The sequence below is a fragment of the Aulonocara sp. 'chitande type north' Nkhata Bay genome, linkage group LG12 (assembly GCF_057382095.1).
Source record: "Aulonocara sp. 'chitande type north' Nkhata Bay isolate Kocher_YH1m ecotype deep benthic linkage group LG12, A_spYH_male_GT1.1, whole genome shotgun sequence".
Lineage (NCBI taxonomy): Eukaryota > Metazoa > Chordata > Actinopteri > Cichliformes > Cichlidae > Aulonocara > Aulonocara sp. 'chitande type north' Nkhata Bay.
Genome location: NC_141355.1, coordinates 34,030,209 through 34,041,523, shown reverse-complemented (window position 1 = coordinate 34,041,523; position 11,315 = coordinate 34,030,209). Strand labels below are relative to the sequence as shown.

Genomic DNA, 11,315 nt, shown 5'->3' with positions numbered 1-11,315 from the left:
AGACTTATCAAAGCAGACGATCTTTTCTCGATCTTCTGTTGTCCAGTTTTGGTAAGTCCATGTGATTTGTAATCTAAGTTTCCTCTTCTCAGCTGATAGAAGTGCCACTCAGTGTGGTCTTCTGCTGCTGCAGCATCAGAGCATCTACTTCAGTGCTCTGATGGTTTGTGCGTTCAAAGATGCTTTTCTGCATACTTTGGTTGTAATGAGTAATTATTTGAGTTACTGTTGCCATCCTGTCAGCTCCAAACAGTATGAGCATCTCTGCCTCTGACATTAAGAAGATAGAAAGCTACCACTTACTAGATATGCTCTCTTACTTTGACCTCCGTAAATCCTAGAGACAGTTCTGCTGCAAATGTCTAACAGATAAACAGTTTCTGAAACACACCAGCATGTCTGGCATCAACAACTATGCATGTTCACAACTACTGAAATCACTTTACTTCCCCATTCTGATGCTGGGTGTAAATGTCTACAAGCCTAAATGCACTAAGTTGCTACTGTGTGACATATTGGTGTTAAAGAGCAGTTGAGTAGGTGTACCTAACAAAGTGGCCGGTGAGTCTACGTGTCTCTCTACATAGACTCTGAAGAGAAATTCATTTAAAATGAGCTTTTAAGGAAATGTTTGATATTTTGGGAAATGGGTTTATTTTATTTTTCCCCCTTGTGCTTTAAATTAAAGAGAATTGATTCCACATTTTTTTCCAGTAAATATGTTGCTGGAGCCAGCAGCTGGCTAACTTAGCGCATAGACTGAAGCCAGAAAGGAAACACAGTAAAAAACAAAACAAATGATTAATATGAAAAACCACTGTATTCTGGAGTTTACTGGATGTACTTTATGATCATTTCTTAGAACTTCAAGCAGCAGAACCTCCAAACCTATTAGTCCTGACTACAACTCAGTTTCACTTTGCAAGCAAGGATTTGACATGCTTTGTGAACTGACTGTTCATGGATTGCATGTAAGAATGCCGTTTCGTTTCAATTTGTGACTACGATGTAATGGGAGACCAACCAAACAACAGCACAACATGGCATATTAACAGTGACCGTGCCGGGGTCGGGTTGGCCTTGTTTATATGCTGAAGCCATAAACCTGTAAACATACATTTGTCTTTGCACTCTGAGACCTGTAACGAGGCTCATGAGTGTTGTCATTGTAGTTATGTGACTCTACAGACCTTTGTTTCTGTTTTCCCATGGCCATAAAGTGTTTAGTTGCGGAATTAAATGTGACGTCAAGACCCTTGCCATCATCCTTTTGTGTAGCTTGTGTAAACGCTGTAGCCATACCATGTTTTGGAACCTCAAAGTGTGTTTCTCAGAAGTTTACATTATGCATATGGTGGACTGTGTTGCCTGGTTTGCATACCCTGCTTAGGTGACATGAAAAACCTATCCATCACAGCATGTTTGCAATTGGCCCTCAATATATGCCACAAAGGTAAACTGCTGGAACTGTTTGTGCTCAAAATGAGGATTTGAATTAATGCTGATTCAGGCCTGGTGACCACTTTTTGAAATCCTTTGAAGAATCTTTCACAAGTCTACAAAGAAACCAGAATTAAAGGGAGTCTGTGTAGACTTTTAGGTTTCACATGAGCAGTCCCAATGATAAATTGTGTTTTGTTGTTTAGAAGCTAAATTTGAGCTTTAGTGCCATGGCTTTGGACCTGTATGCTCCATAAGTTCTCGAGATAAATAAGAGATACCGCAGATATGCTCAGTTTTCCATTAGCTTCTCTTCCTCTGTGTCTTCCTGTGAATCAGATTTTCTGTCACTGTCAGCCCACAATAAAGATGTATCACAAATGAATGCTCTGATTAGGGACTTTATAGCAGGAAGTCCGGAACAATTGGCCAACGAGCTTCTGGCTCTTTCCCTAGTCTATGATGAGTTGGAGGAATGATGATAATAACAACCGTGATGTCCTTATCTACACTGTTTTTATCATTTATCCTACTCAGTAAGAGTATAACAATTCTCCAAATCCACTGTTTATTTCATACCACTGTCTTTAATTTCGACAGAGGACATAAATAAGAAAAAATTAGCAGGAAAAAAAACAGAATTGTTACACCTCTACGAATCTTCATAATCAGGGTTAGGGTTATCTATCTATCTATCTATCTATCTATCTATCTATCTATCTATCTATCTATCTATCTATCTATCTATCTATCTATCTATCTATCGATCGATCGATCGATCCATAGATAAGATACATAGATAAGATACATAGATAGGAGAAGTGCTAAATTGGCTTGTTTCAGACAGCGAATGAAGTGAACGGCTGTACCAAGGCCCAATTTGAGATAAATAAAGGTTACTTTGAACTATGACTCATGCAAAGACACTCATCAAAATATGGACCTAGAAAGGAGCATTATAGGTTTCTTTTAACTTTGGGACCACGTGTGTTAGATCAGTGATGAGGAGGAAAGACATTAGCAATAATCTTAGAGAATTATAGCACAGTTATTGCTGCACACTAATCTGGAAAGGTTTTTATAGCCATTTCCAAACAATTTGAAGTCCATCATTCAGCAGTGAGAAAGATTAATCATAACATTCAAGATAGTTACCAATTCTTCCAGGAGTGGACGTCCCTACAAATTCACAGAAATGTCAGACCATAAAGTGCTCATAGAAACTGCAAAAGACCCAGAGCTACGGGCCTCACTTAGCATGTTAACTGTTAAAATTCATGACAGTGTAATTAGAAAAATACTGAGCAAGAATGGCTTGTTTGGAAGGGTTGCCAGGAGAAAGCCTCTTGAAGGGTATGGCAGTATGGCTTAGATTTGCAAAGTTGCATCTAAACAAACCACAAGACTTCTGGAACAATTTCCTTTGGACAGACGAGACCACGGAGATATTTGGCTGTAAATGCAAAAAGCCACATTTGGTGGAAACCAAGCAGCATATCAACACAAACTCCTCGTGCCAACTATTAAGCACATACACCTCACATTCAGCAACCGGCGAAAAAACTGAAATAACAACTGGATTTTCCTGAAATCCAAAAAAGAGACTTTTGTTTTTCTCTTTTATGTCTGTGCTTGATTATGGTGATGTGATTTATATGCATGTGTCCTCACAGTGCTTACACATGCTGAATTCTGTCTGTCATGGAGCACTGAGATTCATTACCATCTTTAAAGCTCTTACTGACCACTTTTGTTGCATGTTCAGATTAGGTGGTCTGTTTTTCATGTCCTTGACTCGACCACTGATATATTGTTATTTATAAGGCTGCTTTTGATTTGCCCCCATCTCACTAACGGAGCTACATTCATTAAAAAATGATTGTCATAAAGTAGGTCCCAAGATTAATTCCTACTCTGTCCACCAGTGCATAGAGTATTCTAGAGTCAAATGTGAGGCCATCTGTTTGACAGCTAAACTTTAACCGAAACTGGGTCATGCAACATGACAATGCTCCCAAGCACAGCAGCAAATCTACAACAGAATGGCTGAAAAAGAAAAGGTGAGGCAATGGCCCAGTCAAATTCCAGACCGGCAGGACTGCAAGAGAGCTGTGCATAAACAAATGTCTGCAAACCTCAATTAAACTGAAACAACATTGTAAAGAAGGGAGGGCCAAAATTGACTTCAAGTTATTGCTGCTAAATGTGGATCTACAAGCTGGTTAATCATGAGGCGTACTTAATTTTTTATACACTGCATCTGTGTTTCGCACAGAGTAACATATCAAGTATTGTTGTTCGTCTCAGCGTGTATTTACCTAATTTTAACACTTAGTAAGGCCCAGATAATTTTTTATTGTTTCCTGATGTACAAAACCTTAGAAATAAAACTAAATTGAATTGAATTGAATTGAATTGACAGAGAGTGTAGCTCATTTTTATACAGCAATAAGGTAATTTTATGTTTGAGTTTACAACTCATTCTGATAGCCACCAGAAACCAAAACTTTGGTTGGTTTATGCTTTAAATTAAAAAATCTGCTTTCATTGGTTCAGTTTTAGTGTGTTAATCCAATAATAAACAAAACAATGTTTTAGAGGATTGTTTTTTTGGTTTGTCTAACTCATAGATTTTCATTTATGTCTGTTGTACTTTAATAGGCTGTATGTAATACAAATTTGTGGCTTGGTAGAGCTCTACTCTCAGCAATTAAAAATATTTTTACTGTTTTTTTAAAGAATTATTTTTCTGCTGTTTCTCTGCACCACTGCCGTTGTTGCCACCCTTTCCCCAGTAAATTGTCTTGCATCACCAAATAAATCCATCACTTTTTATGGGATTTCCGAAAAAAGAAATGATCACTTATGCAGGAACCAGGGTCTGGTTTACAAGAGTTGAAATGCTTTAGGTTTGGTTTTTGGTTTGGTTATAAAAGTTTTTGAGGCCTCCAATGTGTTTGGCCAGTGAGCCTGATAGACAAGGTGCAAGAAACATGAATGATGTGCATTCATTGTGCCTAAAAAATGAGTCCTGGGTTGCAGCGTCACCAGGTCATTTTGTTTTTGTGCTCGGAGTTTATCCACTGAGGGAGGGGCAGCCTCCCTGAGCAAAACAAGTGGCCTGGTCTGATGAGTTTCCATTTCGCTGCAACATTTGCATGATGGGATCCAAATTTAGTATAAACAACATGAAAGCATTGATATATCCTGCTTTGCATCAACAGTTTAGGCTGCTGGTGACGTAATCATGTGGAGAATATTTTGAACTCCATAGTACCAAATGAGTATTGTTTAACCAGCGAAGTCTTTTATTACCACAGTGTACTCGTACTGTGATGGTGGCTAACATCATGTCACCTACCTCAAACTAGTTTTTTGAACATGATAATGAGTTCACTGTACTCAAATGGCAACAGTCAAAAGTTCTCAGTCCAAACAAGTGCCTTTGTCATGTGGTGGAACAGGAAATTCACATTGTGGATATGCAGGCAAAAAAATCTGCAACAACTGCTGCAACGTGCTGTCATGTTGGAATGGACCAAAATGTCAGAGGAACGTTTCCAGCACTGTGTTGAATCTATGCCATGAAGAATTAAGGCAGTTCTGAAGGCAAAAGGGGGTCCAACCCAGTTCTAGCAATGTGTACCTAATGTAGTGGCTGATTGTTTGTGGTTGAGTTGGCTGAGGAGCTCAGAAGGTAAAAAAGGTGATCTGTTAATTGGAAGCTTTGTATTTCAGTAGCTTGCTGTGCTGGTCTGTGTGCCAAAGTATTCTTGGGTGAAATGATGAACCCCAAGTTGCCCTCAGATGCAGACAGAAAAGAACTTAGGCATAAAAAATGCTTTTATGAATGTGTGAATGAGTTGAAAGTTGAAAAGTGCTATATAAGAATGAGTCTATTAACCCAAATTATATATGTAAAATGAAATAAATGAATATAATTTAATTTGTATGTTATGTTATAGAAACCTGTTCCGTCTTTCTTTCTCTGCTTCTATGACTGTTTCTTCTTCTCCTCTTTTTGTCTCTCTTTTAAAGCAGATATAGCTGAAAGATGTTACAATAAACATTCCAGAGGGTGTCACCCACCCGGAGACTAATTAGAGACCTGGGAGGCTGAGCAAGATGGATGACTGCTGTGTGTGTCAGTGAAGAGAGGCGGAGGAGGAGGGGCCGTGCTGCTACAGCGGCTGATGGTTATATGCAGGTGGCTGGATATAAACAGTGGCTTTTATCTTGGCTTTGAACACGGGTAAGCTCAGGGGCCTGTACAGGTGTGTACGCAGGGCATGAGAGTTGAGAGAAGATGGTGGTTGGGGAGTCGTTACTGGTTCAGAAAAGGCCAGAGGCAGTCATTTGTCAAAGAGAGCCCACTTTGGTGGATCTTTGCTGGGGTCATAGAGTGCCACAGTAATGTGTGTTGTGTTGTGTGTGTGCAACCACTAATGATGTGGATCATATAGACACTGATGTGGCCATGTGGGGAGGGGGGAGGGGGGGTGTTGGCCAGGTCGCACAGACTTCAAACAACAACCAGATGCTTTGGTTGAGTAATCGCATTGACTCACTGTGTCCCCCATAGGACTAGACAAAAGGAGTTGTGCGTCAATGTGTGTGCCAGGGTGTTTTGTTTTTAATTAGTGTAATGAGCCAGGCGATGGCAGAGATTATTTTGGCACTGAGGAGAATGATCCCGACAGCAAACAGTGACTCAGTGTTGATGTCAAAGAGGGAGAAAAAATATCTTTCTTCTTGTCACGTTGCAGCCAAAAAGAAAAAAAAACGGAGGAGTTTTTGTTCATAAGGGTGCGAGACGCACGTCCCAGTTCTCCTTAATTTTAGCCTCAGAAGTGTTGCCTGTCCCTGCTGGGATGTGCTAGTTTTTAAGATTAATCCATCAAATTACATTCGAGTTTTCTTTCTTAGGAGATAGCTTTAGTTATGGATATACAGATAGTTCAGGTATTCTTGTGATTTTTCTGGCGTGGGTGTTGAAAAAAGTCCTATTGCAACAATAATGTGTGATCCAAGCAATAATAATATAAATCACTCTGGTTAGTGTCCCCTTTAACCATTTTCAACTTTCCCGGATCATTTTTATACCTGATAATTCCTTTTAGTGATAGTCTTGATTATTTTGGTAATAATAGCCTCATCTGATCATCTTTAAATGTTCTCAACACCCAAGAAACAATCCAAAGATACAATACAGACCAGTGATTTTGTTATTACTAATGTGATTGGTTGAATTACAATTATGGTAATCAAAACAATCCATCCATTCGCTTATCAGAGTCGCAGGGGTGCTGGAGCCTATCCCAGTCGTCTTAGGGCGAGAGGCGGGGTAGACTGTGGACAGGTCGCCAGTCTGGCGCAGGGCTAACACATAGACAACCATTCGCACCCACACCTATGGGCAATTTAGAGTTTCCAATTAACTGCATGTTTTTGGACTGTGGGAGGAAGCCAGAGTACCCGGGGAGAACCCACGCAAACACGGGGAGAACATGCAAACTCCACACATCTGATGGTGGAATTGAACTCAGGACCGTCTTGCTGTGAGGCAACAGTGCTAACCACAATGACACCGTGCTGCTCACTATCTCAAGAAATCGGAACATCAAACTTTAGGTAGCAGCAGAAATGTCAGAACCAGCAAACTCTGTATGGGCCATTTGTGACCCAGGGGCTCTATATAATATGGTTCTCTGAAATGCCAAGAGCAAAAGCCTAGATGGAGAAATAATATTCAGCTACAAAAGAAAGAAATGTGACATTAAGATTCAGGGCTAGGCACTCGTGTTTACCCAAGAGAGAACAAGGACATGACATAGTCTTGGCCCCGAATTTGTGAATTCAAAGCATCTTGGCCAACTTCTTATTCAGCTATGCATAACTTCGCATTGGCAGGCAGGTCAGGGATGCTGAAGTACTTTCTAATACATCTCAGTGGATTATTCTTGCTGTGACCTCCAGCCCCCATCCTGTATAACTCAACAGTCAGGACACATAGCAGGGTGAGGGGCTCTGCTGCAGCCACCCATGCTAAAAATCCACACACGTGATACTGGAAGAAACTTACCTAAAGGAAAACAATCAGAATTCCTAAAGGGCAAAATGCCAAAAATATGGATGATAACTAAATAAATAAGTGTGAATGAGATGTGTGGAAGTGCCAGCTTATTTCTGAAGACGGCAAAAAGGGAGAACAGAATTACAGTAACTCCAGCAGACCACAAGGAATGTGGCCGGGCAGCATGTACAGACAAGCCCAGCATACAATCAGACATACGGACTCACATGCACGCACACACACACACACAGATACAAAGAAGACAAAGGAAGCCTTGCTACTTAAACTGCACAGCATCTCAGACTGATAGCGCCAATTCACATTCATTTTCACATGGACAGGATGTTTTCTTTTATCCCACTGGCACAAAATCTGTTTGTGTGAGGATAAACACATAACACACCATATTTAAAATAATAAACACAATTTTGTTCACATAATTGCAGAAAAAACTGTTTATGGCCTCACTGGCATTCCAAAGAAATTGCCATCTGATATTATCTAAGCCCTAAATTGTAAATAAATACTATCTGGCTGAACTGACAGCACAAAAACAGCCGTCATGTCTTTAAGGACATTTGGAGTAATAATAACAATAAAAGCCAGAGGAAGATTTTAGTGAACCTGGTCATGTGTTTTAGTTAAGAAAATGAGGCTAGGTTGGAAATGTAAATCCATATAGAGTCTAACAAATCTGAACTTCTCAAGCAAGAGGAGATAGAGAGAAACAGAAACTGCATAACGACAATTTCAGGGCAGCAGTAAGTTCATGAACGGTTGGATGATGCAACAATTTAAAGGAAATAAACAGATGAATAGTTCCAAAGAAGAAAAAATGTGTTTTTTAAGGCTTAAGTGAGAGTCCTGGCATTACCCCAGTTGAAATGGTGTGGTCAGAAGAGGGCTGTTCAGTCTAGACATCCAACAAATCTTAATGAACTGTAACAGTTTCACGAGGAATGGTCCAAACTTCCTCCTCAGAAACTGCTATAGCAAATTCTAAATGGAGGCGGGTGCTGATAAAGGCTCTACAGGTTTGAAGGGTATTGAAAAGCTACAAACTTTTCTGTCCTACAATGTTAACCCCTTTCACATTTTGCTTCTCAAGACATTCAAAATCGGTGGTTATGGATGAACACAATAGTACATTAATTAGTCAGAAGAGAGCTACACATTTTATTAATTGACTGGAATAATTAAGACTATAGAGTAAATATAAAGTAGCAGACGTGTACAGTACTTGAGTTCGACTGCCACAGGTGAATATTTTAGGTTTAGGTTTAGATATAATATTCCTTAAATATGTCAGACTAAAAGCTGGCTGTTCTACAGTAATGCAATTCAAACAAACAAACAAAAAAGTCACAGTCATAGCAAACGTCCAACGTAGTTAAATTCTAAGAACTTCCTTTCTCCTAAACAGTCCCAGTCTTTGAATTTAAAACAAGTTAAGCTTTTACCAGCAAGCATCTCAAGGCCACACAGTCGCATTTGTCCAAAGGGCACACGTCATGCTAGATTACTTTCCCAGAACACCCCTTCTCAACCCAGTCTTTTTTGGCCAAATAAATGTTGAGCTTTCCCACCCCCCTTTCAGCATGGCGGAATCATACTACTTTTAGTCTAACGGGCTGCTGTTTGGGCTTGAAAGCGTGTTCTCAGTGCTTCATGGTGATTGCTGTTAAACACGTGAGGGTGCTGTTTCTCACGAGGTCAGACTGACTGACTGTAATGTAATAATAAAGGGCCGAGAAGTGCTCACAGTGGGCTTGTACACTCAGTGCACCTGTTTCTATTAGTGAATAGGGCTGGACAAGCTTCGGTGGAGATATGCAAAAGAGGAACCGTAGAATTAGGATCTGACTTTCCGATTTTAGATTGTGATAGTTGTGTTTTCTTTACGAACAATTAAAGGTTTTCACATGAACAATAAATAAAGCAAAACGCAGATAAATATATAAATAAATGTAGGCCTTAAATGTTTTGTGATTTGTTAAGTTTTTTTGATCAGAAATCCCGCCAAAAAAAGTAATTTCTTCCAAGAAATACTTAACAAGTAGTTTCCCCAGCTTCATTCCTCCAGTTAATCTCGTTTGTGTTAAGATGTGAGACTATACTAAACTATGGCTTTACTCACTTTTCATCTTTTCCACACTTTTGACCATATTTTCTTATATTAGAAGGATGTTTGGCCTCTCCTTGTCTTTTGTTTAACACAGTGCATGAGAGGGCATGGTTTCCAAACACAGTGGACCATTAGTTATATTTAGACTCATCATAAAAACAGACAAAATAATATTTCAGAATGTTTATAATGTGTTTCTTATAGTCTTATAGCATGTTTTCCATTAACTGCCCTGCTTTATGGTAGTATTGAGCCCCAGCTGTGTCGCTACTCTGCCCGTGTTGACCTAAAACATGCTTCATTGTCGTTGTGATTGTATTGGATACTGATTTATTATATTGTTTTAGTTTAGCTGTAATATTAAACTTGGTTTGCGGTCAGTTGTGATTATTATGCTTTGATGTGATTTGATTTTTAACTTTGCGGACCTGCTGTTCATTGCACCACAGAGACCACCTTTAAAACCCCATCGCGCCACCCTCTCTCCCTCCCTCCTCCTCTTTTCTTTCTGCTGCTTTCCCAGTGCTGCAGGTTGAATCCATTGCCCCTATTTCCTGTCACATGGGTTGGAAATAGGATCCCTGTTTTCTACTATCTGGTCTCGTCGTAGTGGTGTCAGTGTAGTAGTAGCTGTAGGACCTGCCTTGAAGTTCAGGGACTTTTTAACACCGGCCAAAGCGCGACTCCTGCACAGACACAGACAGACAAGCAGCAAGTCAGACAGCCAGTCAGTCAGTCGGTCCAGCAGCCTGCCGCTCTGCGCACCCGTCCGTCAGGCTGCACTTCACCTGAGAGCGAATTCAGACTCTTTAATCACACGATGGATTCCTGGACCGTCACCTCTGCTCTGCTTCTCGCTGGCTTTATTTCTTCCGCGGCTTTTAATGATTTCGACACCGGTAAGTCAAACTTTTCTCTTCGCCTTTTCCTTGCAACGGGTTTGCGTCTCCAAAGTTCCTCTTTAGCGCGACGCACAAGCGCTTCTCTTCTTTAAAGAGAAAAAACAAACAAACAGCACAACTCGCACTAAAAAGTGCAGCAGTCCTAAATATGCTCATGATACTCTTGGTATTTGTTTCGCTATCCCACATCTTGCAGTTAGCAGTAACTTCATTCATAGTTAATCGCCTTGGTAAAAATCCCACTACGGCATTGTTTCCCAAACGGCATGAGGTATTTAATTGAGAGGTTTACAGTTTCCCTCCGAGCAGCCAAAGCTCACAGGGAAATTGTTTTGATTTTTCGGCTGCAGGGAGGAGAGTGGTGCTCTGGAGTGAAGTGTCTGGTCTGACGATCAGGCGTCACTTCCACACGTACTAAGATAAACACTTGTGCTCCTAACTGTAAGGTGTCCGGGACACATTAGTACCATGACGTTTACGGACCACAGGTCGCCTTTATTATATTGTTTTACAGACATTGTTTTAATGTAATCAGGGAAACGGCGAGTTTCCCTGATTACATTAAAATAAGACAAACCTGCAGCTGCCTCACAATCCACTTTCCAACACATCCGGCTCTATTTTTATTTACCTCTTCTACATCAGCCCCTCAAAGTTCAACGGATACATTTGAACTGATTGCATTTTCAGCTTTTCTTGCAGAAATAAAACATTTTTCATTCCCAACATCATATCGCCAGAGGAGGCCTGCTGGCTGTTTAATTGAACCGTGCAA

General features: G+C 40.2%; 1 protein-coding gene across 3 annotated transcripts in view; it reads left to right on the top strand.

The window, feature by feature from the left end:
• Positions 1–10,193: 10,193 nt before the first annotated feature.
• Positions 10,194–11,315, top strand: part of kremen1 (kringle containing transmembrane protein 1) — a 63,206-nt gene continuing 62,084 nt past the window's right edge. For all 3 annotated transcript variants that reach the window (XM_086315264.1, XM_086315263.1, XM_086315262.1), the window contains exon 1: positions 10,194–10,537. In XM_086315264.1, coding sequence (XP_086171390.1) covers positions 10,459–10,537 — 79 coding nt within the window. In that variant the 5' untranslated portion in view covers positions 10,194–10,458. The remainder of the gene's footprint in view (positions 10,538–11,315) is intronic.